The sequence below is a fragment of the Selaginella moellendorffii genome, unplaced genomic scaffold, assembly GCF_000143415.4.
Source record: "Selaginella moellendorffii unplaced genomic scaffold, v1.0 SELMOscaffold_8, whole genome shotgun sequence".
Taxonomy (NCBI): domain Eukaryota; kingdom Viridiplantae; phylum Streptophyta; class Lycopodiopsida; order Selaginellales; family Selaginellaceae; genus Selaginella; species Selaginella moellendorffii.
The window spans coordinates 2,706,324-2,733,291 of NW_003314269.1; the positions used below are offsets into that span (position 1 = coordinate 2,706,324).

At 43.4% G+C, this 26,968-nt stretch overlaps 8 protein-coding genes across 11 annotated transcripts; 3 read left to right on the forward strand and 5 right to left on the reverse strand.

The window, feature by feature from the left end:
* Positions 1–222: 222 nt before the first annotated feature.
* Positions 223–1,448, reverse strand: LOC9635756 (probable 2-oxoglutarate-dependent dioxygenase ANS). The gene is made up of 4 exons (XM_024672133.1): positions 1,203–1,448; positions 909–1,150; positions 523–847; positions 223–468 (listed from the first exon to the last, which is right to left on the reverse strand). Exons 1-4 carry the CDS (start codon positions 1,446–1,448, stop codon positions 223–225), a joined length of 1,059 nt encoding a protein of 352 aa, XP_024527901.1.
* A 221-nt stretch (positions 1,449–1,669) lies between these two features.
* Positions 1,670–3,480, forward strand: LOC9632310 (angio-associated migratory cell protein). Of its 2 annotated transcripts, none has more exons than XM_024671991.1 (10): positions 1,670–1,785; positions 1,841–1,951; positions 2,009–2,151; positions 2,226–2,370; positions 2,428–2,511; positions 2,560–2,654; positions 2,710–2,771; positions 2,856–2,949; positions 3,012–3,166; positions 3,224–3,480. In XM_024671991.1, the coding sequence occupies exons 1-10, from the start codon at positions 1,686–1,688 to the stop codon at positions 3,291–3,293; spliced, it is 1,059 nt and encodes a 352-aa protein (XP_024527759.1). In that variant the 5' UTR covers positions 1,670–1,685; the 3' UTR covers positions 3,294–3,480. The 2 variants fall into 2 exon arrangements, with proteins under 2 accessions (XP_024527759.1, XP_024527760.1); XM_024671992.1 differs by having other exon boundaries at positions 2,018–2,151.
* Positions 3,481–4,720: 1,240 nt separating this feature from the next.
* On the reverse strand, positions 4,721–6,701 carry LOC9635757. The gene is made up of 9 exons (XM_002967396.2): positions 6,399–6,701; positions 6,218–6,324; positions 6,031–6,153; positions 5,850–5,943; positions 5,725–5,799; positions 5,591–5,673; positions 5,332–5,536; positions 4,997–5,270; positions 4,721–4,932 (listed from the first exon to the last, which is right to left on the reverse strand). Exons 1-9 carry the CDS (start codon positions 6,613–6,615, stop codon positions 4,854–4,856), a joined length of 1,257 nt encoding a protein of 418 aa, XP_002967442.2. The 5' UTR covers positions 6,616–6,701; the 3' UTR covers positions 4,721–4,853.
* On the reverse strand, positions 6,601–10,346 carry LOC9632311 (condensin complex subunit 3). 2 transcript variants are annotated; one of them, XM_024672014.1, is made up of 14 exons: positions 9,937–10,346; positions 9,647–9,841; positions 9,452–9,594; positions 9,132–9,397; positions 9,007–9,083; positions 8,799–8,946; positions 8,314–8,741; positions 7,810–8,267; positions 7,706–7,766; positions 7,433–7,648; positions 7,249–7,382; positions 7,070–7,197; positions 6,951–7,013; positions 6,601–6,896 (listed from the first exon to the last, which is right to left on the reverse strand). In XM_024672014.1, exons 1-14 carry the CDS (start codon positions 10,300–10,302, stop codon positions 6,667–6,669), a joined length of 2,913 nt encoding a protein of 970 aa, XP_024527782.1. In that variant the 5' UTR covers positions 10,303–10,346; the 3' UTR covers positions 6,601–6,666. The 2 variants fall into 2 exon arrangements, with proteins under 2 accessions (XP_024527782.1, XP_002967443.2); XM_002967397.2 differs by having other exon boundaries at positions 9,007–9,397.
* A 78-nt stretch (positions 10,347–10,424) lies between these two features.
* LOC9632312 (anamorsin homolog 2) lies at positions 10,425–12,208 on the reverse strand. 2 transcript variants are annotated; one of them, XM_024672016.1, is made up of 9 exons: positions 12,091–12,208; positions 11,766–12,033; positions 11,564–11,694; positions 11,344–11,469; positions 11,197–11,269; positions 10,979–11,134; positions 10,781–10,911; positions 10,654–10,728; positions 10,425–10,588 (listed from the first exon to the last, which is right to left on the reverse strand). In XM_024672016.1, the coding sequence occupies exons 2-9, from the start codon at positions 11,905–11,907 to the stop codon at positions 10,550–10,552; spliced, it is 873 nt and encodes a 290-aa protein (XP_024527784.1). In that variant the 5' UTR covers positions 11,908–12,033; positions 12,091–12,208; the 3' UTR covers positions 10,425–10,549. The 2 variants fall into 2 exon arrangements, with proteins under 2 accessions (XP_024527784.1, XP_002967444.1); XM_002967398.2 differs by having other exon boundaries at positions 11,766–12,208.
* Positions 12,209–12,882: 674 nt separating this feature from the next.
* LOC9632313 (mitochondrial import inner membrane translocase subunit PAM16 like 2) lies at positions 12,883–13,683 on the reverse strand. Its single transcript, XM_002967399.2, has 4 exons — positions 13,586–13,683; positions 13,445–13,532; positions 13,247–13,380; positions 12,883–13,178 (listed from the first exon to the last, which is right to left on the reverse strand). The coding sequence occupies exons 1-4, from the start codon at positions 13,586–13,588 to the stop codon at positions 13,068–13,070; spliced, it is 336 nt and encodes a 111-aa protein (XP_002967445.1). The 5' UTR covers positions 13,589–13,683; the 3' UTR covers positions 12,883–13,067.
* A 117-nt stretch (positions 13,684–13,800) lies between these two features.
* LOC9632314 (phosphomannomutase) lies at positions 13,801–15,297 on the forward strand. The gene is made up of 11 exons (XM_002967035.2): positions 13,801–13,954; positions 14,011–14,055; positions 14,112–14,178; positions 14,274–14,350; positions 14,408–14,443; positions 14,509–14,564; positions 14,626–14,725; positions 14,778–14,873; positions 14,932–15,021; positions 15,072–15,123; positions 15,182–15,297. The coding sequence occupies exons 1-11, from the start codon at positions 13,898–13,900 to the stop codon at positions 15,238–15,240; spliced, it is 735 nt and encodes a 244-aa protein (XP_002967081.1). The 5' UTR covers positions 13,801–13,897; the 3' UTR covers positions 15,241–15,297.
* LOC9635758 (dolichyl-diphosphooligosaccharide--protein glycosyltransferase subunit 2) lies at positions 15,284–16,694 on the forward strand. The gene is made up of 8 exons (XM_002967036.2): positions 15,284–15,344; positions 15,392–15,524; positions 15,579–15,690; positions 15,765–15,845; positions 15,892–15,972; positions 16,036–16,263; positions 16,321–16,443; positions 16,519–16,694. The coding sequence occupies exons 1-8, from the start codon at positions 15,332–15,334 to the stop codon at positions 16,633–16,635; spliced, it is 888 nt and encodes a 295-aa protein (XP_002967082.2). The 5' UTR covers positions 15,284–15,331; the 3' UTR covers positions 16,636–16,694.
* The last annotated feature ends 10,274 nt before the right edge of the window (positions 16,695–26,968 follow it).

The following is a 26,968-nucleotide window of genomic DNA, read 5'->3' on the forward strand; positions in this document are numbered from 1 at the left end:
GTATTTTTAGGTGTTTCCTGTCCATGCATGGAGTGAACTTTGCATATATAAACACGAAAATCTTTACTCTAGCCCTAGATTTCAACAAGGGAAGGCCTTTGGAGAATGAAAGCTATTTTGTCGTAAGTGTACCTAGAAAGGTTTTCAATTCGACACATGACTGCTGAAATTATATCATAGAGGCATTAAAAGTTCAGAATTTAGCGCAATGTGATGTTACAATCAGATCAAAAGAGAATCTACTCGAGCCTTCCCAGGAGCCTTTTGGTTCAAATAGAATGAAAGATATTCATAGTAAGTGAACGACTTGTATAGAGCAGGGTGATCCTTGCAAAGTGGCGGCGCTGGAAAGATTTCCACGTGCGAATTCATAGATGGATAATTAAACATAACTGCTGAAATTCGATCATGTTCAGAGCTGACAACTGCTCTATGCTCCACGCTTTTGTACTTTCCATTGCTAATCACCTGGAAGAAATTTTCTCGTACAATCAAAGCTTTGAATATCAAGAAGTTTAGTACCTGGACAATGTCTCCTATGTTGACAATGAGAGAATTTGGAACAACTTTCACAGATACCCAATCTCCATTTTTTCTTACCTGTAAAGCTTCATGGCCCGAATCCTCGCAAAGGACAGTGATGGTTGAACCATCCGAGTGTGGACTTACTCCCAGAGCTTTATCTGGCTCTGGGCATGGAGGATAGAAGTTGATTCGAAGCGCAGATGAGTATTCACCACACATTTTGTTGATGTAATCTCCAGATAATCCAAGTGTATCCGATATAGCACAATTCATCTCCAGTACAAGTTCCTTGAGATCATCACTGTAACTTTCAATGCCTTCTCTGAAAGACCAAAGTTTAATAATGTATTTGAGAAAGCGTAACATTGTAGAGGAGAAGATACCTGAGTTGCAGTGGCCATTTGTCAATGTTTTTGCATGATGGTGGCTCAGTGTACACGACCAGGACGTCTACCCAGTCAGAGATGGTCTGAGAAGAGGTATTGTAGCGACCATATCCTTCGATGTTAGAAACACTTTGGCCTGGTACTTTCTGCCAAGTTCTCTTCATCTCCAGCGGCAATTCAAAGAAGTCCCTGGCAGATTTTAGAATAGATCTTGTGCTTGCCATTCCATGGTTGATAACCTTCCAGCAAGCACAAAGAACGATGAGAAAAGAGAAGAAGAAAGCAACATACCTGAAAGAAGCCCCATTCCTGGCAGGCGCTCGCGAGCTTGGCGAGCTCGAGTTCTCTTCTAGAATCAGCTCTAAGCGCGGCCATGTCAATGACGGGTATGAGGTCCCCTTGATTGGCAGCATCCTCCACAGTTTGCACAAAACTTGGTGGAACTTGCTTGATTCCACTTTCAGCGAGAACTTGGACGAGCTCGTTCTCGTATTCTTGATCATCCACCATACAAGGAGCTTGTGCTTGAGGCGCCATTCTAGCGCTAAGGAGCGAAATGCTACTATTTGCGCAAACTGTTGGAAACCTAGTTACATTGGAAAGCTTGATTTCCCAATGGAAAGACAAAATACGTTTCAAGCCTTGTTCAAATCATTGAGAAGACTTCCTCAAAGAGACAACAAGTATAAGCCAAAAAATTTGCCTAGTGCTTCAAAGAGATGCCCGTTATATTAGGGCTACCATTTAGAACCCTAAAACCCTAGGTACAGGGAAATGGAGATTGCGATGGCTGGAATGTCGCTAGATGAAGATGGAGAAGATGGAGGAGAGGACATCGAGGGGGATTCCATGCACGTTTTCGTGGGCCATGACGGTAAGGTTCTTGGGAAATTTTGATGCTTTGCTAAAACATAGAGCTCGTACTACAGAGCCTGTGGTTTCCATCGCTTGCTACTCAGCTCTGGTTGCTACTGGTGGCTGTGACAAGCGGGCATTCATCTGGAGGATCGGTGATGAAGCACCCCCTCTCCTCCTCCAAGGTTGGTGTCTTTCTTTTCTATCTTTTCCTTTGGTTTTCTTCTATAGATTTCTTCCAGGCCATACAGATAGTGTCACGGCCTTGGCATTCAGTGGCGATGGCCTTCTTCTCGCCTCCGGTGGAGCGGATGGAGTTGTCAACATATGGAATCCATTTTCTGGCGATCTGAGGCATAGACTTGAAAGTCCGGGTGAAATCGAGGCATGCTTTCTTTTCTTTCTTTTTTTCGTCTCGTTTTCTTGACTCCAAAAACTTCTCGTGTTTTTCTGATGCAGTGGATCCAGTGGCACCCTCACGGCCATGTTATACTCGCTGGATCCGATTTTTCATCGTGGATGTGGAATGCTGACAGTGGAGTTTTCATGACCATGTTTGTTGGGCACCAAGGCACAGTGGTGTGTGGAAGTTTTACACCCGATGGTAATGTTATCTTTGGGACGATGGAAAATCATATGCCTGGTTTTTTTTTCTGCGCAGGGAAGCTAGTTTGCACAGGATCTGAGGAGAGGTTTTCCGTTTGGGATCCAAAATCTGGAGCATGTATTCATGGAGTGAAGCAAAGTAAAGTCTCTCTTTTTTGTTTATTTCGTTCTCACGAAATTTTGGCAGATGTTAATTGCCTCGCCTTCAGCAATGACTCCAAGCTCGTTCTCACAGGCGCATCATGTGGACTTGTCCGCCTTATCAGCTTACAAAGTGGCAAAGTTCGATTCACTTCTAGTTCTATCATTGAAAGTTCCTCTTACGTATGCCTTTCAGGTTCTTCACGAGTTCAATGACGTGCACGACGCATCGGTTGAGTGCGTTGCTATGTCTCCCAGGTAAAGAAAGAAGAACCAAAAGGAGCGGGAGCCAAGAGAGATTTTAAAAAGCGTTCCTGATGTGGTGGTGTCTCTGATTTGTAGTTTGGCGCTAGCAGCCACGGGAGGACAGGACCAAAAACTCGTAATCTGGGACTTCTACCACAGCTTCTCGCCACGATTGACTTGCGAACACACGGTACACAGTAGCTCTTTTCTTTGTTTTCGATCTCTTTGCATCGATCCTTCTCCGTTTGGCAGTCTGGGATTTACAAGCTTGTGTGGTCGTGCAATGGCGAGCAAGTCTTCACTGGCTGTGAGGATGGCAAGCTCTGGCAGTGGGACGCAAGGAGTGGGGCGTGCTTGAGAACTTATCGCGGTCATGGCGAGAGCATTCAAGGGATGGCAGTAACAAGGTAGAGCTGTGAAAGTATTTGGTGTGATTGCGTTGCTCACGGTTCTGGGCTATGCAGCGATGGCCAGTTCCTTGTCTCTGCGTCAGACGACGAAACAGCACAGGTGTTCTTTGTTGGAACGAGCTAACGAAGAAAATTTGTAGAGCATGGCACGGGATTCTGCAACGAAGACTCATATTCTTCTTCTGTTCGAATGTCAACCTGGATCATCTTTAGTTTCGGACGTGAAAATCACTTTGATCATTTTGACTTCGCATTAACCTGCATTGACTTTCATTGACTTGAATATATTGTCTTTGCATGACTTCCATTGACTTTATTGACTTTCCATTAACTTACATTGACTTTGATTGTCTTCACATCAAGTTCTTACTCTCCAGCTTCCTCATTTGTTTCAACATAAAGGGGGCTTACAAGAAGGATCAAAGGATCTGGCATCCCATCTTCCGGAAGCTTTAAAACTTATTCTGTATCCTCTGTTTGTCAGAGATCACCTTTTTACCATTCAGTTTTCATTTCTTTGCAGAAGGAAGAACTCTACTTTGCACAAAGCATTTAACTCTCGGTCATTCGTGCTTCAACAATTCAACTAATGGACGTCGACCTTCAGGCCTGTTTCGTGAATATAGCGCACACAGAGACAGACACAGAGAGAGAGAGAGAGAGAGAGAGAGAGAGAGAGAGAGAGGGAATTGCACAAGAAGGAAAGAAAGATAGAGGACCAAGGAGGTTCCCGTCTCCATCTGGTACTTCATGCTTCGGGCAATCGCTTTACTCCCCATGCTGAATCTGCTCTGTTGTACCAGTGAATCACTGCAGTGTTGAGGACAAAGAACATGACCTCGTCTTATCTGTCACGCGTATATGGGCCGGGACTCCTTGGATCTCTCATACATCACGCACCCTGGCTGGAACTCCCTGGTTTCACTTCTTCACCCTCTTGTGGAAGCTCTCGGGGGCAGCCGGCCACGGGCTCCCTCTTGTCCAGGAAAGGCTCTCATTCTCGAGGTCCAAAGTCCAGGGAACGTATGTGGCACTGCTGGTGATCTCCAAGAGCTTCACTTCTTGGCCGTTGAAGTAAACAAGGCCGTCTCAAGCGAGGACTCCCACATTTAGCTTGATGAGGTCCACGAAAACAATCGTGTAAGAGCCACCGAGCATGAGCACGCCAAGTTCGAGCCAGCGGTGGCGAGACTGGCCAGCCGGATCATCTTACTTTGTCTTCGACCATGGTAGCCAGGTGCAATCTTCGGTATTCGTGGTCATCATCTCACTGCTCGCCATGCAAACTCCGTCCTGTATAGAGCTGCTCGTGCGAGATCATCCAAAGTCAATCGCCGCAGCACCTCGACCTCCAAATCCCAAGAAAGCTCTCCAATCCAAAATATTTTAGCGAGAGATTTAAACCGTCGATGACATCTTCTCTTGTTAGATCGTCGATGACATTTTCTCTTAAGAACCGTTAGATCGTCGATGAAATCTTCTCTTAACAACTGTTAGATCATAACAAGTTGGTTTCCATGCGAAAGAGAATTCTCGATAATTCAAGCTTGATTAGCAATTTTGGAAAGTATGGAGTGAACGTAATCGTTTTTACTTTGCAAGGGTCGCCCTGCTCTATATACAAGTCGTTCTTTTCCAAGAACACAAAGATTAAACAAGATACTCGAATGAATTTACCTCAAAGTCATGAAACAAAGAGTCGGCGAACAGTCCTTATGTTCTCCCGGCAAATGGGACAGATTGCGTTCCCGCTCGCTTTGATTCTGTTGCAAAGACCAAAGGAACGAGAGACCATTCATGAAATGAATCTAGAAAATAATGAGTTACCTCTCTCCGCAGGCATAGCAAGTCGCACAGTGGCCGCACGGATCGAAGAAACTGTCTTTTGGCGCATCCAGGCAGATTGCGCATAGCTGTTCGTCGCCTGGACTTGAATGTGAACCTTCCCCATGCCGATGATCAACACTAGGCTGCTCGTTTGATAGTTTTTCATCAATAAGCGGGGAGGCGTCTTCAGGCTTAGTTTTCTCCTCTTGCCTCTTGTCAGCTTTCTTGCAGGGATTCTTCTTCACCAGAAGTACCAAAACAGCCACCAAGGCTCCTGGAAGCCGAAGTTAGTGCCACACACCAAATAAAAAACAGAACTTTCAACCCAAACGTACCAAAGCCAACTACGAATGTAGCCCAACGAGCTTTGTACTTGACTCTCATGTGTTGCAACCCATCGTGCTCCGAGGTGGTCAACAGAATCGACGTAGATTGAAAGAGAGGAAGCTTGATTTTGCAGACGTCCGACTTCAAGGAGCACCGAGAATCATGATTTTTCGTGCTGTAAGCTTTTAGCTGAGCCTCGAGCCGCAGAGCCACCTATCAACCCAGCAAAAGTTCCGAAATCAACAGAAACCATCACACTGTTTCTACCTCTATATAATAGTCGTTCATGTTTCCGAAGGCGAAATAGTAATCGCCATCTTCCTCGATGAAATACTCGAAGACTCCACTTCCTGTCCAGACATGGTCAATATACAGTTGCCGACATGAACGATAAGCGCTACCTTTCACTTTCTGGCGGAAAACAGAAGAAGTTGGATGCAATGGATCAGCCACCCAAGTAAGGAAGTTCTCTTTGCCTGTACGAAGAAGAACCAGTGAATCCACGCACCACTTAAGCAGCAACAACCTTGAAAAATCGCAAATATAAGATCCGAGTCCGGCTCCATGACGTTGTATTTTATTGTCATCACAGAACCTTTGTTGAGCCACAATGCCCATTCCTAGCGGAAAAAAGAAAAAAAAGAAAAAAAACAATTAAAACAGCGAACAAGACATGTAAATGCTATAGAAAAGATCGCGACTCACACCTGGTGGCTTTGGGCATGCAAACCTTGATCATAGTCATGTGACCATTCCAAAACGTCTTCCAAAGCTGGACGGTGGTGGAACGAGTAAACAACTGGTTCTCCAGTTCCCTGAAATCTTCTCACCTAAAGAAAAACAAAAAAATTTCGAGGCCACTCCAAAGGAGAAGGAAGATCAAAGAGGAAGAACCTGGATTTCTCGTACAAACAGTGGATTGGTATCGATGAGACGCGAGTAGCCCAGTCCAGCTTCGATTTCCAGTGGAGGATGGAGGCCAAACAAAGACAATACAGTAGCTGCACCGACAAATCTACAAAGAGTCGGTCTCTAGGAACAAGAAAGAGAGCGCGAGAGAGATCAAATGCGGTACCTAGAATGAAAACTGGGGGGAGCCAACAACAGGCCGAAGGGCTCCCCCTTTGCGTGCCGGATTGTCGGTGATCCGCGATGCGATCGCGATCATAGCTGGAGTGCCGATAGGGATCATAAGCGCCGCTCCAATCGTCCCGCCGATGACGATCGCTAGAATCGGAGCTTCCAAACGTACCCGAGCTTCCCCCAGCGGCATGAGCTCCGAATCCCTCCATTTTTTTGATCTTCGCAAAACCCTAAACTCTGGATCTCTCTTACAAACTTATTTATATAGGAGACTCGAGTTCTTCCTCTGACGTTGTCTCGCTCTCTTCCGACTCGAAATCGATCATCTTGCTCTTGGCGGTCGCTCGGATCGATTGCATTCGCTCCATCGCCACTGTCTTGCAATTCCGCTGCGACCGAGCGACGCTGGCGGTGGCTTTTGGTGGCGTCTGGACGCCACTCTCGGAAGAATCGGAAGATACACTTGACGGAGCTGCGCGTGCCTTGGGCTCTGGAAAGAAAAAAGTTGGATAACCAGAGTTTTCTTGAACTTTGAAAGGCTTACTTCGTGGTGTTTTAGCTGGTGCTGCTTCTGGCGGAGCGTCTTCGGCAAGGAATCCCAACGAAGCTTCACAAAAAGAAAAACGTGTCGACGTAAAATCTAGGACTTCAAGTCTACGTTACCTAGGAGAGTCTCTAGCTCGTCGTTTCCAATAGTTTCATCCTTGGTCGAGTCCAAGCTCTTGAGCTCTGCAGCCATTGCCCTGAGTTCCTTGAGCAGAAGCTTCTCTCCCGCCATCTCATCGATGACCCTGCCGAAAGAAAAAAAAAAAAATCAGCTGGTCTAAATGCTGGTAACTTACAGAGAAAGGAGCGCTCTCATGGCCCTGATCTCTTTCTGTCGTGACGGCAGAAACTTTAATGAAACGAGAACCTTGCAAAGCGCGGACTTGTAAGCTTTAACAGCTAGTGTTTTTCTCGATGAAAACCGCATTATCTGGAAAGTAAGCTGGTCACAGTGTCAATTACAATGGTTTTCATATCTACCTCACGAGCTAGATCGATTGCAAGGATTGCGAAGTCAGCAGACTCATCGGGGTTTTGCTGCGAGAACAATGGCTGCTTCAGGAGCTCAAGCATAAACCGCGACAAGTGAGACGCATTTTTTTTCCTGATCGCGGCGATATGTGAGTTGCATGCACTTCCAGTAAGACCAGGCCATTCTTTACGCAACACAGGGACGAAAACCTCAGCGATGCACCGCTGCAAACACGTCCACAGTTGATGGATGGATGTATCAGACAGAGCTTTCAATATTACCTTATGTTCTGGTGTAGCCGACGCGTAGTTGTGAAAGAAAACAGAAAGACATTGTCCCAACCTGGAAAAAGTATTAGCTTTTGGCACGAGCAAAAACGACGTACCTCGGGATGCTTTTCGTGTCTTCGTCAAAGTACATGCGAAATAAGTCAGATAGAACCCTGCTCCGGACAAGGCCCAGCTCCGGAAATCGCTTACTATGCAATAGCAACTTTGCAAAACCTTCAGCTGCAACACTTCTTGCGGACTCTGTTTCCCCTATGTCCTCCTGAACATAAATATCGTGTTGGTCGCTCAGAATATCTGCTAGCAGCTGCAGAAGAGGCAGCTGCATCTGCCCAGGAGAATGTGATGCCCGCTGACTGTCCATTAACCCAGCACCATGGGACATCACAAGGTCGAACATGCCTTTGATGGCCATGATCTTTTCAGCACCATAACTCTTGATAAGAGCTTCTTCAAGTTGGCGGATAACCCGCACGCTTGGATGCTCTTCGGACAAACAGTACAGGGACAAGCATCTGACACCTGCTCGTCGAACGTCCGCCACCAAGTGGTTAGCCTATAGCAAGCATCAGCGTTAGCGTCAACCATTTCAATTCACTTACCGCAGGGATGAGTAATCCGTCAACCATCTCTTGTGTTTCCATTACATGAGCAGGGAACTGGCGTATTGATCTCAGGTTTTCCAGTAAAATGCCGGTTGTTGCCAAACATTGAAGCCATTGAAGAGCACCGGCCCCTCCTTCTCTGCAAACTTTTCCCAAGTCCAGTGCAGCTTGAGCCATCGCCTCCTCAAAAGCATCTGGGGTTGCATGAACTTTCTTGGCAAGCTGCACAAATGCGTCGGACCATTCCTTCCCCCCTCCCAGATAGATTCCATCTCCAGTCATTTCGGGACCGCGATCAGGACTTGTCCACTGGTAAAGAAAATTATTTATCGAAGCCGCGGCGCATTTTCTGCTTGCCATGTCCGAAAAGTCAAGCACGTTGGCTAGCAGGAGGAGTTGGCGAGACACAAACGATTGACTTGATCCTTCAGAAAAAGTCATTAGCATTAGAAGATCAGCATCGACTAAAGAGTATAGTATACCTGCGGTATGATGTGCCTCGACCAGCGTAACAAATTCTGCAACCGTTGCCGGTAGTATCGAGTCCAGCAACTGAGCTTTATCAGCCGCAACGGCTTCAAGAACGTCAGCTTGAGCCCCTCGAGATTTTGCCGCGTCCGAGCTCTTCGCCTTCAACCAAGTTAACAAACTTTTCAAAATCTAACGCAGCATTTAGACACAAAACACAACCTGAGCCTCCGAGTGTAGGTGTGCACATAGCGTTCTCCAATACAGCGCTTCTTCAGGTTCCATGAACCGAATCTTTCCTATAAAAAAAAAGTTGAAAAGCGAGAGGTACGCAGAATGTAAGTTACCTTCATTGGTGCCATCATGATCTAAGTAGTCTCTAAGACTTTGACTGTTGTCCACCCCCATGCAGTCTTCTGTCAAAAGTTGTTGCATCACAAGCTCTCCCGCTTTCTCATTTGTTTCAACGTCAAGGAGCTTAAGAAGGATCAAGGGATCCTTCTGGCAATCTCTCGTGAGCCATCCATCTTTCAACATGCTCCTACACTCGACTTGCACTGTGGACTCCCTGTCCAGCAGGCCACGCTGAAGCACAAGCGCCCGCTGGCGAATACTGTTAAAATTAAACGTGAATCAGCTCCTGCTAACGAAATCATCAAACGCTCACCTCAGACTCTGTATGGGAATGTCTCTTATGACTGAATACGCTGCTTTCCGAACCGCTGCGCTCACATCGCCCGTTCTGCTAACAATATCCGAGATCGTTGTATTTAAGACCGGAATGGCCAAGAGAGCTGCTTTTCTCACGTCCTGGTAAAAGTGTAAGCAAGCGAGAAAACAAAGAAATACAAATAGAACTTACGGGACTAGGATCAAATTGTAAGGAAAGTCGGTACTGCGAATTGTCTTTGTCATCGGAAAATAAACGACCCAGAGAACGAGCAGCAAAAACTCTGATGCCGGCAATTTTATCTTGGATTCTTCGTTCCATGGCAGCAGTCATCTCATCCCAGAGCTCCGCATTTACTTCAGTGTCCTCTCCCAACATCATGATCACCTGTAGGGCGAAGAAAATCGTGAGCTTGATCGATGAAAACTATCGGGTGAAATAAGCACATAAGAAAAAAGAAAGAACAGAAAAACTATGCTCACCTCAGAAAGAATTTGGCAGCTACGATATCGGACGCTCTTGTTGGAAGAATCAACCGCAGAGAGAAGGAAGTCTACGAAATCCTCCAGAAACGCATCACACTCCGCCGCATTCTCGTCCCTAAACGTGACTACGCTGGCCACAAACTTGACAATCCGCTCTACTGCTGGCTCCTTCTTCATGACATCGAAGATCGGGGTCACAAACCTCTTGAAAAGCCCTGCGAACTCTTGCTGGTCTTGCTGGCGCCTGGATTTGACAAGATCCTTGAGATGCCGCCGATGCGATGCGTGCGTCTGCTGGCACTCGTTGAAGATCCGGACGAGCAGCGCTTCGGGCGAAGAATCCATCGCTGCTGTGACCCTCATTCTTCCACTCTAGGGCTTTTTTCAAATTTGCGCGGGAAAAACAGTGTGAAAGGTTGCGCGTTCGAATCCAATACCCGTCGAATTTAAACTGGATTTGGATCATCCGATCGACACGCTCTTTCTAGTCAGTTTTCAACAGTTTTTTGATTTCTAAAAGAAAACATATCAAAGCTTTTGCTCCTTGCAAAACCGGAATTTTGTGACAAGGGGATGATCCAGTTACGTCCCCGGCTATGAATCATATCGCTCAAACATCAGCTGTTAGCAGCGTGCCCGAAAGAGTGATCTGAAAGGGAAAAGACCAAAGAGTTCTTTAGACCAAGAGGACTCTATAAGAAAAGGCTCGCTCACCTTCTCGCCAAGTTTGAATGGAGGAAGTCCTCGATACGGGCAAGTTCCACAACGAAAAGCATCACCCAGGCCACACTGGAGAGCGACTTATGAGAACTTTGGAGCGAGAAAAGGCAGCAAAACTTACGCTTCCACACTGAGATATCGGATTGTTTAACAACTCGTCCGGAAGTTTTCCTTCCTCTTCAAGCTCAGCACGGCCACAGGTGCAGTTCTTGCAGGCCTTGCGACCAGCATTTCCAACTTCACAGTCGTCAGCTGCAAACAAAAGAGGAAGAAAATGAGAAAAGGCACAATTGAGTTTGAAATTCGAGACGGGTCAGACCTGCAGGCAATTCGGGGCGTTTCAAGTCCTCCTCTGTAAGCAAACTATCCTCGTCGACAAGATCGAAATCATCCTCATCCAAATCCACCGTTGGGAGTTTCCAGCTTGCTATAGCAGAAGAACCGTTTGAAGTTACGGCGCGCTCGACTGCCGTATCTGTTAAAAACTTCTCTGGTTAGTTCCCCACATTTCTATAACGTCCAGAAGATTCTTGTCACCTTGAGCCGCCACTGCTTTTCTCTTGATTGGAAACGAGACTCCAGCTTCCCATGCCGGCTTTTGTGCTCGAAGCTTGAATTATACGAAACGAGAAAAGAGAAGAACGAGGTAAGGATCAAGAGAGAAGCTTGAAATATTTTTCGTACCAAAACGGAGTCACTCAGGGAAATTCCTGATAAGCCATCTGCTAGAGAAAGCCCTTCCACAGGTTCCATTGTCTCAATGCTTACAAAGCCGGCCAATACAAGGCTTCGCTGTACTGCTGCCTTATCCTGAAATTCACGTCAAGTTAGCAACTTGAACACGAGAATCACATGAGCTAAATTTTTTAAAAAAACGAAAGAAAAACGAAGAAAAAAAATACACCTCGCTCGTACGAACAACGAGAATCCCTCCCGGTTTCAGCACTCGAGAGACCTCCTTGACCCACTCTAGTGACGCAATTCCAAGAGAAATTACGACTTCCAAGCTAGACGAAGATTGCTTGAGCTTCCCACCTGAGGAAAAAGAAAATTTTAAGTCCCGATGAAGAATAAGAACAAGGAAACGAATGGAAACAATGACTGACCGAATTGAGATGCATGAGTAGAGATCGCGAGGCTCTTGCCGAGAGCTGCCTTGTCCGCGAAGGCGCTCATCGCCCAAACGACGGCGCTTCCGGGCAGCGCAGCGGCATCGGTCACCAACAGCACGACTGGCTCTCCGACCATCCTCGATCTATCTATCGATCGATCTACACGGCGCCAAGCGAAAAAAAGAAAAAGAGGGGAAAAAAAACTCCCTCGCCGCCGCCAGCAGCCAGCCGCCGCCTTGCCAAAGCAATTAAAATCTCAAGCCTGCATTCGCAGAGGAGAAGAAATGGCTAACCGACACAGCCGATAGCTCTAGCTCACCCCAATCACACGCCGAAATCGCGAGATTTCTTTAGAATCCCCGATCGAGACACGCGAGCGCGCAGATCGGCAACGCAAGAACACACGCTCTGATTCCTCCGCACACCCAAAAAAAATTGCTCAGCCCTAAATTCCGAGTCAGGTAGTTTGAAGGTTTTAAATAGCGCCCTTGGGACCGGTCAGCGTCGTTGTCTGACGGTCAATAAAGATGCCCGCCGAATCTCCGCCCTCCACAGGGCAGAATATCCGGTTCCGGTGTACGGCACACGTGGCGGACGCGCGCCTCGAGTGGGGCCCGCAACACGTGGTGGCGGTGTGGAAGGGACGTGACGTGGGCAAGTCGCCGGTGACGTGTCACGAGCGCCTTGCCACGTGTCCGACCAACACGTTCCCAATGCGGGCAATCAGTGTGCCAGGAACACGAGAAGCAGACATGAAAGGGATATGAAAATAGGCTACAATGGACGATAGGTAATTTTGTATAATTTCTAGCCATGATCCTTTGATCAGAAGGAATCCACTGCTTAGCATCCACCAAAGTGGGAACAATGCTTAAAAAACTTTTTTTTGGTGTTCTTGCGGATCCTGACACAAATTCCATGCAAACGTTAATGGAGACCAGCGTTTTCACCGACAGGAGCACCCAAAAATTCCACCAAAACCTCGCTTTGCTGAGTGCTTTCATATCGATCCCGCACGAACGCTTAAAAACTCTTGGGAGATTTCGCGCACTGGATCTGGATGGATATCACAGCAAAGAAAAGTTAGATCAATCCAAAGACGCGCTCGAGCTGTCCGTCAAAAGAACCTTATTCTTCTCCAGTGAGATTTAAAAAAAAACAGCAAGCGTTCGCTCTCATGCTTCGCTCTAGCTGCTGCGCTCTTAGCTAGCTAAACCATTTTACAAAACCTTCTTATGCCGATCGTTCTTCCCCCCCACCGTTGCTAAAGAATCCCCCGTTGCTATCGTCGCGGTATCATCCCCCTGCCCGTTTCGCGGCTTCTAAACATTCTTTTGCCCTGTGAACTTTGGATTGGAGATAGAAAGTTCCCATCTCCGCATTCTTCTGAAACATCTTGTCGTATTTCTTCAAAGGCAAGAAAACGAGAGAAAACAAGTGTTAGACGAGAAGAGCGGCACAAAGATCGCATTTACCTGTAGAACTTCTTCCCAGGGAGTGTTTTCAGCCACTCCAAGGATCATCCTTGCTTCATGCAAGGTCATCGACTTACTTGTCTTGTGTGCAAGGTTTTGGACCGTCTCGTGAGCAACGCCCGATTTATTTGCATCTAGAACACACTCAAACAGATATTTTCCCCTCTGATCAAAATCTCTTCTCTAGAATGGACTCACTGACGATCGCTTGCTTGTACGCCTGAGCAACAGCTTTCACCAGCGCTCCTCCTCCAAGAACGAGCAAGTTCGCGATGATCTTCCCTGCCTGGAAAACCACGGAGATTCAACAAACGCTCGGAAAAAACTACAAATATCCACCATGTAGCGGCAGAATCACTCTCGAGAATGAGAAAACGATCAAACGATTCCTCCCGGCGATTTCTCCTGGCTTCGTCCCCCCCAGCAGCCCCAGAAACCCTAAAAGAAAAATCGACCAAGAGCCCTAAATCCCAGGCGCTTAAGTACTGCTACGTGGCCGCCTCACAACCGTTAATCTAAGTTTGCCTTTTAACCTTTTCGCGGTGTGTATTTAATTCCTTCGCACCAAATCGTAGCTGGTTTGGGCGGGGCGTGGGGGCGCTCCTCTAGAATAGATCTTCTCTAGGTATTCACAGATCTATCTCGCGAGCAATGGCGGGTGTGATTGCGCTGTTCGATGTGGATGGAACGCTCACGCCGCCGAGGAAGGTCAGATTTTCTTTGCAGTTCCCCATCATCTCGCTGATTCTTGATCGAATCTCCAGGTCGCTTCCGTTGAAATGCTAGATTTCTTGCAGGAGCTCCGAAAGGTATGTAGATCAAATCCCCTGTTCCACAGAGGTTTCTAAGGCTGGCATGCAAACAGGTGATCACTGTCGGGGTCGTTGGTGGCTCGGATCTGTCGAAAATCTCGGAGCAGCTTGGCAAGAACAGTGAGTAGAATCAGATTCAAAGCTCTGCTGGAAGGATTTTCTGATCGTTTTTTTCCCCTTTCCTTTTCCTTGTTTTTCCTTCCGTTTTTCTTCAGCTATCAACGATTATGACTATGTTTTCTCTGAGAATGGCCTTGTTGCTCACAAAGGTGGATCTCAAATTGGTAGCCAGGTAAGATCTGTCATCTTTTTTTGCTCCCTGAAGAAACCAATGCCTTTTTTACTTCAGAGCCTAAAAAGCTTTCTTGGAGACGATCAGCTCAAGGTAAAACAAATTATTTTAAAAAAATTGATGTTTTGAGCCGATGGTAACGTTGGAAAACGATGCAGGAATTTATAAATTTCGTGCTTCACTACATCGCAGATTTGGACATTCCTATCAAGAGGTAAGATCTGAGAGCTTCTAAGGCCAAACGGAGCTACTGATGGATTTCTTGGTTTTGTTAGAGGAACTTTTATCGAGTTTAGGACGGGTATGCTAAACGTTTCTCCTATCGGACGTAATTGTAGCCAGGAAGAACGCGATGCTTTCGAGCAATATGACAAGGTAAAGAAAAAACACTGTTATTTTCTAGTGCTCACTGTTTCCTCTCAACCAGATTCATAACATACGACGGGACATGGTTAATGTTCTCAAGGAAAATTTTTCACATTTGCCGCTTACTTACTCGATCGGTGGCCAGATTAGTTTCGATGTAAGCTCCAGGCACACTGCTCGCCTTCTCGGATTCTAAACTTCTGTGGTTTTTCCAGGTTTTTCCCAGAGGCTGGGATAAAACTTACTGCCTCCAGTTCCTCGACGATTTCAAGGAGATCCATTTCTTCGGAGACAAAACTTTCAAGGTACGTGTACCATTTCTTAGCGTCTTCAAAAACTCGGTTTTGATTCTCAGGGAGGCAACGATCACGAAATTTTCGAGTCGGAGAGGACCATCGGGCACACTGGTATGTGAAAATCTTTCAAGTGTTCCGCTACAAACTACATTTTCTTGGCTTCTCGCAGTCACCAGCCCTGGAGACACGAGAGAACAGTGCACGCGTTTGTTCCTCACAACCATGTAATTTAATTGAGTGATTAAATTATCAATAAATTAAAGAAATAAGCATTGTTTAACAAGACCTAACCCCTAGCTAGGGTTTTTTTCGGCGAGCGATGGGCTTGCGAGGTAGGATCCGCGGCGCAGTGATCTGATTTTCGTCTGTGGATTTCTAGGATTTCTTGCTGCTGCTCTTCTCATCTGCCTTTGGAGCTTGATTCAAGCCGATCCCAAGGATGCGTCGACCATTCTCGTCTCGGATGTCGCGATCTCTATCTGGGACACCGACACTCCCGACTACAAAACAGAGTAAATTTTTTGCTCTGCATTTCTTTCTTTGTGGAGTGGAAATTCGGCTGCCAGGTTGAAATTCGAGGAGAAAAAATCCGTTGCGCTGTCCGCAAACCACCTGCAAAAGCTTAAGATTTCCTTCAAGCTCACTACTCCAGAAGGAGCTCTATTTTCTGCTCATCAGGTATGACTTTTTTTACAAAGAAGTTTTTTTCTTGCTCGAGATCTTCTGTAATCCATATGTTTGGGTCGTGGAAGGTGTTTTTCCGATTACGGTATGGCAAATCTGAGCGTCTGTTTCTCTTCAAGTCGTCGAAAAAGGGATACGCTCTTCAGCTGGTAAGCTGCCATCGCTAGTTTTACGCAATTCCCAGCTTTCGTATAGGATTTCCTTGGACTCGTAGAGGAGCTGCATTATCTATCGGGCCAATACGACATGGATCTCATTGTCGGGGACGCCAAAATGGTACATACACTTTATCTCTCGAACAAATGCTCATTTTTTTTTTCTGTCTTTGCTTTCAACCAGGCCAACTCTTTCCTCTGGAATCTGGGAAGTCTGGAACTCGACCTTCCAGAGCCTCCAGAGGGCGCGTCAAAGAAAACACCGGCCGTGGAGACCGATCCCATGGCTGTTTTCAAACCAAAAGCCGAGATAGCACACATCTTCCGGACTCCCGAGAAACGGCCTCCAACAGCGCTCTCTTACACGTTTCTGGCCTTCACCATCCTTCCCTTCCTCGCTTTCCTTGTTGGGGTATGGCAAAACGCTTCCTCTATTTTATAGTTCCTTTGATTTTGAATTCTCTGGCAGATGAGGCTGTTGAATATCAACTTTGGCAACGCGCCTACTTCCGGTCTTCCAGCTCTCTCGGCTCTTGCGTTTCACGGTGGCCTTGCATCGATCCTTGGGCTTTATCTTCTCTTCTGGCTCAAGGTATAATCACTTCGCATTGTCATTTCAGTAGAGCTGTGACCTATGCCTCATTTGATGATTTTTTCTTTTTTGCAGCTCAATCTCTTCACAACTCTGCAGATTCTGGGATTTCTTGGCCTCCTCACAACTGTTGCGGGGTATGGTATCTTGTCACATCTTGCAGATGTGTCCTACAAGGTTAAAGTAGCATAGCCTTCTGTCAAATGCTGGACAAAAGTTTTGAAGATAACGAACCTGTTTTTCGTTTATAATTGTCAGCTTTGTGCATGCAATGTACTAACAAATCACTATTTTTGTGTGTTTTGCTACATATTTTTCCACCCTAAGCTGGATTGGGAAGGAGGAGAATAAGAAAATCATAATGATTTTAAAAATTGTCCGGATGGATATTTCAAATTTCACAGATGAATGAAGGTAATAATGTCACATGGTTTATATAAATAAACATACTAATAAGTACTCAATTTGGTATAAATGGATGCCATCAAATTAATATATTAAACTATAAAATGTGTTCCCCATAGCCCGGAAAAAACATGAAGTAGGTAAGAACCTAGTAACACATTAAGCTTATAAATGGTGTCCTTCAAGAAGTTTTCAAAACTAATATAGCCACCACCCATCAAGTTTATGTACAATTTTGAAACACTTCAAAAGTAATATCATGCTGAGATGTAATGCTTTAAGTTTTACTCTTAAATCTACATCTGTTCTGCATTTTTCGTTTTATTTAAATAGTATAAAAATAATATAAAAGGAAAAGAAACTAAAAATTATATCTAGAACTAGTTGGGATCCCAGCTCCACAGAGAGAAGTACAAATATTTTGGGCTATCAACTTTTCAAGCACTTTAGCATCAAGAGTAAGCATTTTAATATTAACTTTAAGTAAACATATTGTTCACTTAAAAGCTATGGCTGTAAACTCTAGAAAGCAAGAATTTGTATTTAATCAAAAGCTGGCTCCTCTTATACAGGTTTGCAAGTCTTGACTAGGACATAATTAAATTGAAAGTAAATGCCTGAATGAGAGAAATAAAAAGTTCTAACAGATTCTAAATCTACCATATTAGAGATGGAGCATAATCTATGACATCTACTTAATGTTGAGGGAGGTTTCAGGTGTTCTAGCATAAGAGTGACAACACTCTCAACCAAATTTGTTTCTAGTCATTGTATGCTTATAAACTGTGGAAATGAGAGGTTTTGCAACTTCTAGATTTCTTTAACCAGTTTCAACTAGTGATGTTCTACTTCCAATGTTCTACAGTATCTTTTCCAAATTATGATATATATCATCAAACTTTTATATTGCCCTCAAATAACCAAGGCTGATGTGAAGAACATCTTGAGATAGCTAATCAGTGTTAAATTTTGTCATTCAAGATCCTCTTCGTAGAAATATCAAATTCTTCAGGTTTATAAGAGGTCTTGTAAAAACTTTACTCATCTTCTTGTTTGATATAAAAGCCTTTGGCATAGCAGTCTTAAACACCAACCAAAAGTGTATTAGAAATCTTAAGCTTAAATTTGGTTAAGATTTCCTCTTTAAACATTATTTAAGGTTAAGGAGTAAAGAAAAAGAAAAATATTACTGGAGTTATATCTAACAGATGATGAATTCTTTTCTAGAAATGATGCACATATACCATTATATCTGCCAATGGTTGAGAAATGGAATGTCTAGCTTTAGCAGGTGCCAACCCCAACACTCTAGCCTAGACTCTTCTTATCATCAAAAATTCCAAAACACTAGTGATCAAGCTTGCTAATTAGATTAGTCCACCTGAAAACTTACTGCTTGCCTTGGATGCTCACCAAATGCTCACAAAAATCTGCTAACTTGCACCCCTAATTAGCCATATAAGTAGTAAAAATAAATTTCTGGTGCAAAGAGTATGTCTCTCACTTCTAACAGAGTGTGCTTCTATGGTCAATGTTAATATACTTGAAGATTTTAGCAATTCATATAAATTCACACATAGAGCCTCAGTGTATCCATTGTGCTTTTGAAGAGATGGATGATGGTGAGCACCATGTTATGCTATGGTGCCTTATAGCCTTTTGAAACTTCCCATGTCTCTAGCAAGAAGGTACACATGAAGTTTTTCTCAATGACTCACTAAAAAGTGGCAGGAAAAAATTGAAGGGAGGTGATGGAAGAGGACTTGAGTAGGTTTCTTCTGCTCAACATAGACATTGAGTTTAGAGCCATCACCTTTTAGAACATATCAAAAGTAATCTGTGAGTTCATCTTGCAAAGACATGTTCTCTTTTGACCACAAAACATTTAAAATAGAGAAAAAAAAAATAATCATAATAGTACAGTGTGGTGTTAGACTATCTACTACTATAAGGAGCAATTGCCAAACTTTGTGGGCCACCGTTGGTGCCATAAAATGTGGGGTAACCTAATAAATATTAGTTTCTTACCACACTTCCTTTTGAAATATTTTTGCGAGGTTTTGGGCTGGCTAGTGGGCACGTGGCATGGCCTGGGCCAAGGGAGGAGGTGTGAGCAACATCTGTCTATTTGCATGGCCTAGGAGGCATAAAAAACTCTCCTTTTACCATAGCTCATCCCAGCCACAAAGTTTCTAGGGGAAGCAAAAGACAAGGCACTACACAGTGGCAGAGATGGATGGCCACGAGCTCCAGGGCTTGTGGAGAAGTAGGAGAGGAGGCGACCAACAAGTGGTCAACAGCCACCCAACACCAAAGATGGAGGCCTAGGAGCTCTAGGGTTTGTGGATGGGCATGTTGAGTTTGTTGTGCTTAACTTATGTGTATGCTCTCTTCCATCCTTTTTGCAAAAGTTCTCACTTCTTTCCCTAGGGCTAGTGGAGTGCTATGGCCAGCACTCTAAAGCAATGGAGTGCCAACTGGAGTCCCATAACTATCCAATAGTGGAGTGCCATAGAAAATTGATTGATTCAGTCTATTATTGGCATTTAGTTCTGTGGTGAGCATTTACCATTTGAATTTGTGGGCGGAGACTGGGTGCTGGGGCATAAGCCATGGACAGCAGGTGACAAGAAATGTTGCCTATTATATTTATGGCCCTCCTGCATTGCTTATCAATTTTTTTTGGCTCCTCGAAAACTCTCGCGAGGGATTGTGGGGGCACGAGAACAACTCTTGGGGTTTCCATAGGGCATAGCTGTTGAGTCTACTGGTGATTGTACAAGAGATGTTGCTTAGGTGGTGAAACCATTAGGCCAAGAATATTGTTTCATAACTTGGATACTATGATTAAAATTCATTTTGACTTAAACTTGCCTCATATAGTTAATATAATTAAGATGGCACTTAGTCTGTCTTACAATTTTCTTCTTTATATATATGTTTAGTTGATAGATAGAGTCACCCCTCACCAATTGATAAGCTATACTAATGTATTGATTGGGCAATTACAACAATTCCATATAGATTACCTATCTCTAAGCCAAACAATGCTCAAGGTGTGGATTACTTTAGTCTTAATTCAAACAAATTGAACACCTTTATAAATCTTACAAATATAAAATATCAGGTTTTGAATTTATAGTTTATATTAATAACAATTTTTTTTGTATTTCTTTTCTTAGTTTTACTTGGGTCTAGGTACTAGATTGTGAGGTCCAAGTGTACAGGTATGATGCCATATATTAATATTAACATAGTGGAATTTTGGTAGTCATCGAATTGGTTTCAATCTAGACCATTTGCTCCTGTATATAAACTATGGTTTTTGGGCTAATTAATATGCATATTTTCTATATTCCTTTTTTATATTCTATGCACTCACATTGGTGGAGGTAAAGGGGCACCTTTGATTGTTTCTAAGGAGTACTTGGATTTGGGATTTTGGTTTAAATCTAGCTTTTTATATTATTTAGATCAAACTTTTTCTATTTCCTTTTTTTAATTTTTTCCTTTCAAGATTTTGGTTTAGATTTAGCTTTTGCATTGTCTAGATCTCCCTTTCCTTCTAGCTTTTTTAAATTTCTTTTCTTTTTTTTTTCCTTTTCATTCATCTTCATGGCAAAATAGCAGTCTCCTCCTCCTTTGACTTTGGAGCAGTAGTTGGTGCAATTGCTTGATGCTATGCAATTGTAGTTGAACAATCAAACTCAATTGATGGTGGTATTCATAGGTACAGCTGCTTCTGCTTTTAGTGCCAATCCTCGTGTTCGGCCGAAGTTCTTTCGTGGAAATTAAGGATGCTATGTACCACTAGTTCAATCACTTCACAATGATTGCTATATATCATTCTTGGGATGATGCTCGACATTTATGTGAGTTTCCCACTTGTCTCTAAGGGACAGTGTTGCAATGGTATTATTATAAAGATATATTATTATTCTCTCCATGTTTGTTGATACAAATTTGAGTTTGAGTGTAACCACACATGAAAATTGGAGTATTCTTCTAGACATCTTCAAATGTGCATTTGGACAATTGTGATGATGCATTTCAGCAATTGCATCGTCTTTATCAAGGGTCATCCGAGTTGGTGATGCAATTTGGCATTTATTTCTAAAGCCTCTTGTTTCATGTGGAGTTAAATATGTTAGAGCAAATCAAGTTGGATATTATGGCCAACACTTCGTTAAAATTTTGTAGAACTTGTGTATGCACTTGCTCCAACCACCCTTAACAATGCTTTTCGTTTGGCACAACGTTATAAGATGTCATCTCTTCCACTTTTCGATGCATGTCCTTTAACTCCACTTCCTATGGGAGATGATCCTCTTCCAATTGAGGTTGATGCTGCTGCTACTTAAGTTCAAGGCAAGGGTGAGGACGTGGTCGTGGTTGTGATGTTCGCTGTTCGGTGTGTGATGAAGTTGGTCACACTTATCAGTGTTGTCAGCGTTTTCCAAATTAACAGCTTCCATTTCTTGGGTGGAGATTTTGGCATCAACAATGTCTTGTCAGTGTTGCTACAGTGGAAGGTCTGGACAGTGAAATGCATCTAGAAAACGAGGAATCACATAAGTAATAGAGGGGTCTTACATGAATAAGTCAATAATCCCTCCATATTTTTTCAGAGTATCATCAAGGGGTTCACTTGGCACTAGTTTATCTAATATTTGCTTTCCAAGCTTGTTTTTATAATAAAAAGTATATTATTATTCTCTTCATATTGGTTGATACAAATTTGAGTTTATCTTTTATTGCTCGACCTTTTGCCATATGTTGCCATCTACACTTGCATCATACGATAGAGCCAGTTTTCATTCTTTATGGCAACGGTTATATACATGCATGTGCATGGGATGAAATGAACATTGTTGTGCATGTGGGCAATTTTGAATTTGGTTTGCAGTCATTGCGGATGGTGCTGAGTCAAGCTTTTGACTTTATCTTTGGTATGAATTGGTTGCAGGGTAATCATGCCAAATATGACTTTGAGGCTTCTCCCCCTTGTCTCATACTTCTTTATATTTTATACATTCCCCTCACTTCTGTACCTTTTCATCCTTTTGTTTCTACTTTTGCTTTTATTACTTTTATCTCCCCATTACTTCCTTTTATATTTCCATCTTGTTCTACTCTTCCCTTTTCTGATCCCTTTGACAGTCTTAGTGTTGCAGCGGTTGACTAGCTCATGAAGGAGTATACCAATATCTTTGAATTTGACTTATTGTTTGAAGTTAAGATTGCCATACGTCATATGATTCCAATTAGAGATGCTCATCCAACGAAGGTTCTTATTTGTCATCGGTCACCCAAAGAGATCAAAATTTTACATACAAACATCAAGGATATTTTGGAAAAGGGTATTATTCAAAAGTTGCAAAGTCTTTAGGTATATGCTCATCTTGTGACGAAGCCTGATAGGAGTATTTGTTTTTGCATCAACTATCATCCGTTAAACAAAGTGACGATCCCAGATATATATCCTCTTCCTCACACTACTAATCTCTTAAATTGTCTAGAGAGAAATTGTTAATTCACCAAACTCGATCTTGCTTCTAAGTACTAATAAGTACTAATGGCCAAAGAAGATATTTCTAAGGCTACTTTTTGTACACTATTTGGTTTGTACAAGTTCTTGGTGATGTTGTTTGGTTTGAACAATGCTCCAGTGAATTTCTAGTAGATGATGGTGTGAGACACAAAATCCCTAGGCCCCAAAGTGGAGCCGGAAGGGTGCCACGTGGTAGTGGCCTGAAGCAAAAGCCAAACGAGTGTAACACGTTTGGATTGAAAGCTCCGACTTGAAAAGGTCAAGAGCGAGGGTGGAACTCCCAGCGAAGGGCTTGAGGAACAAGTACGAAGCGAGCAATAAGCGAGGCTCCAAAAAGGGACCCAAAAGGACCAACACATGACACGTGGATGAGTCTGAGATGGACTGAGACGGAGTCCGAGATGGACCGAGACAGAGTCCGAGATGGACCGAGACGGAGTCCGAGATGGAGTCTGAGATGGACCGAGACGGAGTCCGAGATGGACCGAGATGGAGTCCGAGATGAAGTCCGAGATGGATCCGAGATGGAGTCCGAGATGGAGTCCAAGATAGAGTCCAAGATGGACCCGAGATGGAATCCGAGATGGACCCGAGATGGAATCCAAGATGGAGTCCGAGAAGGACCCGAGATGGAGTCCGAGGTCAAGACCGAGACCGGGACCGAGACCGGGACCGAGACCAAGACCGAGACCGGGACCGGGAACGAGACCGAGACCGAGACTGAGTCTGAGATCGGGACCGAGGCCGAGGCCGAGACCGAGCCCAAGCCCGAGCCCGAGCCCTAGTCTGAGTCCGAGTCCAAGTCCGAGTCCAAGTCCGAGTCCAAGTCCGAGTCCGAGTCCGAGTCCGAGTCCAAGTTCGAGTCTGAGAGGGTGAAAGCCCAAAGCATTCGTCTCCCAGACCTTGGGGGGTTTGGTGAGCTCCAAAAGTATAGTAAGGGGGAGGACTGTAGTGGAGCCAGTTTGGCCAGGAAAGGCCAATTTGGCCCAGGAAGGCTATACCCAGTGTTGGGTGATGAGTTGCCCATTGGGAAGTCCAAGACTAGAGTGAACACGGATCGATAAGCGGGGTAGTTTGGTGAAGTGTTCAAGAGCCGGCTCTAGTTCCCCTGGGAGATCAACTGGCCAATGCTCCTAGTCCAAGTGTGGGTGGCACTACTTACTTGGATACCTGGTGTGGCTCAATGGAACCTCGCTCTAAGCCCACGGCTAGAGCACCCAAAGGTAGAAGGCGGGGAGAGTACCCACGAAGCTCGCGTAAGGCCACGGTGTTCTAAAATGTTTCCCCAAGGTCCCAGATTGTGAAAAGGAAGAGGAACCGTCCTATAGTGTAGAGACCAAGGATACGGTCATATGAGGAGGAAGTCCCAGAGGACCAGGGGCTTAGTGGTCGGGCCTGTGGGCTTTGATCCAGTGGCAGTGTTGACAAACACGGCCATGGGCAGAAAGGGACTTGGTGGGGACCGGAAAAGGGATATTGAGGAAGGCTAATCCCCATGTCTGTGGGCATCCTAAGGATGCTAAGGAGTGGATCTGGGATGATTGCTCATAGACGGATGGCCCAATCTTTAAGACACGGGACTGTGATGGAGGTGGTGTCAAACCACCGGTGTGACCAAGGTGAATGGGCATGACCTTAGCGTAACGGGCTGATATATCGATGGTACCTTGGGGTGTCGGTCATGGGATTGGACACATGGAGCACTTGGACCAAGTGCAAAGGTTCAGTGGCAAGGATACCATTCTTGGGGCTAGCAAGCCCAAGTCCAAAATAGGACTTATGGAGGTTGTGAGTGAGACTTCTCCAAGTGGTCAGTGGTGTGGTTAAGTGACTAAAGTAGAATGGAAAAATTAGTCGCTTATAGATGGATAAAGTTCTTTGCGATATGCCGAAAGTGACTACTAACTTTATTGATGATATCTTGATCCACTTGGAAGGGATGTGGGAGGAACACATCCACGATGTTCATAAAGTATTAGATCAACTACCAAAAGTTGGTTTAAAGTTGAAGTGGTCGAAGTGCGTGTTTAGGTTTAAAGACACAACTTATCTTGGGTACCGTATTCTCAGGAGGGTTTGCAAGTTGATCTTGACAAACTTATGGCTGTTTTAAAGTTTTTTACTCTAAAGTGTGTGAATGATTTGTGGGCAAGGTGTAGTATTTCAGTTGTTTGTGGATCATCTTTCTGATTGCACTGCACTGTTATAAGCATTGCTAAAGTCATCAACATCATTTTTCATTTGGTTTGTAGATTGTGAGTGGGCATTCATGGATCTTAACGAGCTATTGACAACTCCTTTGGTTTTAGCATATCCTAATTACAGTCAACCTTTTATTTTGTGTGTAGATGCTTTTAATTCTGGTTTTGGAGGTGTGTTGATGCAAAAGAGCCCAAGTGTGTCTAGTTAGTACCATCCCATTGTATATATAAACTGTACATTACAATAAGCGAAGTTGAACTACTCCATAACAGAAGAGTGTTTAGCAGCAATCTAGGGTTTCGAGAAACTTCATGCATATCTACATTGTTCTCAAATATTACTAGAAGGTGATCATAATGTCGTTACTTCATTATTGAAGTGGAAAAACTTAGTTGATTGTACTGTTCGGTGGGCTTTGAAGCTTTAGATATATGATTTTGGTGTTGTTCATTGCCCGGGGAGTTCTATAATTGATGCTAATGCCCTTTTTCGAGCTCCTCTTCCTTTTTCACTCTCTTCTCATATTTCTAATGAGCCTGTTGTTCTAGCATTTATAAATTTTCTAGACGAGGATTCTGTGCCATCGGCGGTGTTGAGTGCTATAAATCTCTATCGGTGGAATGTGGCATTTATGTTGTATTTTGTCAAATTGAGTTAGCACTTAATACCCACATAAACCTTTAAAGTAATTACATAGATGTTAATTGTGGTGTTGCTTAATAGATGATCAAGTCATTGTAATTTTATATCATATCCATGTGATAATGAGAAATGTGTTTGCAAAGTTGCTTGGTTAATCGATGATCAACCCTAAAGTGGTTAATGGTGAAGCTAGTCTACTTGCATGTAATAGTATTGTATTAACTTTGACTGGATTCTCAATAGTGATCTATGATATGCTAAACTTATGTTAGTACCTTGTTTACTTGACGGTTTGCCCATTAAAGTGTTGGAAAGGGTTATAACATTCACTTGCTATGGCTTGTTGGTTTATCTATTAGTACTTGGAATAGATTATTGGATAGAGAAGATGTGTAGTTGAGGCATTAATATCGCTAACACTTGTGTTAGTGAGTGGCATTATTATTTCGAGTGATAAGGAATGTTCTTTAGAATTTAATTTTCCATGTCATTTTTTTTATAGTGTTTTGGTTTCACATTGGATCTTGAAGGTGGTTAAAAAAGAGTGTTAGTGCAATATGGATATCTGAAGATATGATCTTCGTGATCAGGCTTTGGATGTTCATTTTGCATTTTGCGGATGTCAGTGTTGGATGTCAGAAATATAGGCATGATGTTTGATGCTTAAGTATATTATTGGGTCATGAGAATTTGTGTTAAAATAAACCTATGTGAAGTTGTTAGTAGAAGGAAGTTGGTTGAGTTTTAAAAGTTTGCATTTTTAGACTGAGAATTATTTTTTCTCTAGGATGGAAAAATTTCCATAAATTTTCTTCGGCTTTCCAATAACTGATTTATTGATCACTTTGCTTGAAAATTATTTCATTTTCATAAGGTAATACAAACTAAGCAGTTGAAGTTAACTTCAGTTATCTTAAACCTTAATAAGTAGTTTATATGATGCAACCTAAAAAAGATATTGACTTCTGGGGCTAAAATAATTGAGTTGGATAAAGTCTAAAATTAGTCTAGAAAAGTGGCTATTGCACTTTTCTAAAAAGGTGATCCTTATACCTTTCTTCTATAGTATTTTGCTAGGTGGTAGGTTGCACCTTGTATTTTGTTACACTCTATGAGAGTAGTGTACTGATCTTGACTTAGTCTTGGTACCCCTGCGCCTTGGCTAAGGATAGTGATGTCCAACTTAGTTGTTTGCAGTTGAAATGTTAATACTCATACTATAGCTTTGTCTATAAGGAGGTTATATACTACTATGAGTTCATCTCATGGTCTTCATTTTAGTTTCAACTAAATGTTGATCATGTATAGCTAGCCTCTTTAAGGCATGCTCAAAGCTAACAGCTAAATGCATTAGTGAGCTTATTGTAATTGAATTGGATTCAAGTGGTCATTTAGTTTGTGCTTGTCTGTGTTCCTATATTTTATACTTGAAATATTACATTCATGTTGGACAAATATATAACTTGATGGCAAGAGTTTAGTGTTTGGGTCTTGTGAAGGCAAGTTGAAGAGGGATTATTAATTTCTTTATAACTAGTGGTTGCTTGTAAACTTTATTGAGGACTATTGACACTTGATTTACTCGATGATGATTTAACAATGATAAATTTACTTTATTGGATGGTGTTGTAGATGATTGTGTCATTAAACTTACATGGTTTTTCTATGTTGCATTGACTCTACCTCTGTTGTATCATTTAGTTATGTTTAGTCTATGATGTTAGA

Coding starts and splice junctions, on each gene's coding strand:
- LOC9632310 (XM_024671991.1), top strand. CDS start 1,686: ATGGAGATTGCGATGGCTGGAATGTCGCTAGATGAAGATGGAGAAGAT. Junction 2,152..2,225: donor AAAGTCCGGGTGAAATCGAG/GCATGCTTTCTT, acceptor TTTCTGATGCAG/TGGATCCAGTGGCACCCTCA. Junction 2,772..2,855: donor TGCGTTGCTATGTCTCCCAG/GTAAAGAAAGAA, acceptor TCTGATTTGTAG/TTTGGCGCTAGCAGCCACGG.
- LOC9632311 (XM_002967397.2), bottom strand. CDS start 10,302: ATGAGGGTCACAGCAGCGATGGATTCTTCGCCCGAAGCGCTGCTCGTC. Junction 9,398..9,451: donor ATTCCCATACAGAGTCTGAG/GTGAGCGTTTGA, acceptor TAATTTTAACAG/TATTCGCCAGCGGGCGCTTG. Junction 7,383..7,432: donor CAATCGATCTAGCTCGTGAG/GTAGATATGAAA, acceptor CTTACTTTCCAG/ATAATGCGGTTTTCATCGAG.
- LOC9635757 (XM_002967396.2), bottom strand. CDS start 6,615: ATGGAGGGATTCGGAGCTCATGCCGCTGGGGGAAGCTCGGGTACGTTT. Junction 6,154..6,217: donor TGTTTGTACGAGAAATCCAG/GTTCTTCCTCTT, acceptor GTTTTTCTTTAG/GTGAGAAGATTTCAGGGAAC. Junction 5,674..5,724: donor TTTCCGCCAGAAAGTGAAAG/GTAGCGCTTATC, acceptor ATGTCTGGACAG/GAAGTGGAGTCTTCGAGTAT.
- LOC9632314 (XM_002967035.2), top strand. CDS start 13,898: ATGGCGGGTGTGATTGCGCTGTTCGATGTGGATGGAACGCTCACGCCG. Junction 13,955..14,010: donor CGCTCACGCCGCCGAGGAAG/GTCAGATTTTCT, acceptor TCGAATCTCCAG/GTCGCTTCCGTTGAAATGCT. Junction 14,056..14,111: donor TCTTGCAGGAGCTCCGAAAG/GTATGTAGATCA, acceptor GCATGCAAACAG/GTGATCACTGTCGGGGTCGT.
- LOC9632313 (XM_002967399.2), bottom strand. Junction 13,381..13,444: donor GTACAAGCAAGCGATCGTCA/GTGAGTCCATTC, acceptor AGTGTGTTCTAG/ATGCAAATAAATCGGGCGTT. Junction 13,179..13,246: donor CCTGGGAAGAAGTTCTACAG/GTAAATGCGATC, acceptor TTGCCTTTGAAG/AAATACGACAAGATGTTTCA.
- LOC9635758 (XM_002967036.2), top strand. Junction 15,525..15,578: donor ACTCCCGACTACAAAACAGA/GTAAATTTTTTG, acceptor TTCGGCTGCCAG/GTTGAAATTCGAGGAGAAAA. Junction 15,973..16,035: donor TTGTCGGGGACGCCAAAATG/GTACATACACTT, acceptor GCTTTCAACCAG/GCCAACTCTTTCCTCTGGAA.
- LOC9635756 (XM_024672133.1), bottom strand. CDS start 1,448: ATGGCGCCTCAAGCACAAGCTCCTTGTATGGTGGATGATCAAGAATAC. Junction 1,151..1,202: donor AGGAATGGGGCTTCTTTCAG/GTATGTTGCTTT, acceptor GCTTGCTGGAAG/GTTATCAACCATGGAATGGC. Junction 848..908: donor AAATGGCCACTGCAACTCAG/GTATCTTCTCCT, acceptor TTGGTCTTTCAG/AGAAGGCATTGAAAGTTACA.
- LOC9632312 (XM_024672016.1), bottom strand. CDS start 11,907: ATGGTCGGAGAGCCAGTCGTGCTGTTGGTGACCGATGCCGCTGCGCTG. Junction 11,270..11,343: donor CCCTGAGTGACTCCGTTTTG/GTACGAAAAATA, acceptor GTATAATTCAAG/CTTCGAGCACAAAAGCCGGC. Junction 10,729..10,780: donor CGATATCTCAGTGTGGAAGC/GTAAGTTTTGCT, acceptor GTCGCTCTCCAG/TGTGGCCTGGGTGATGCTTT.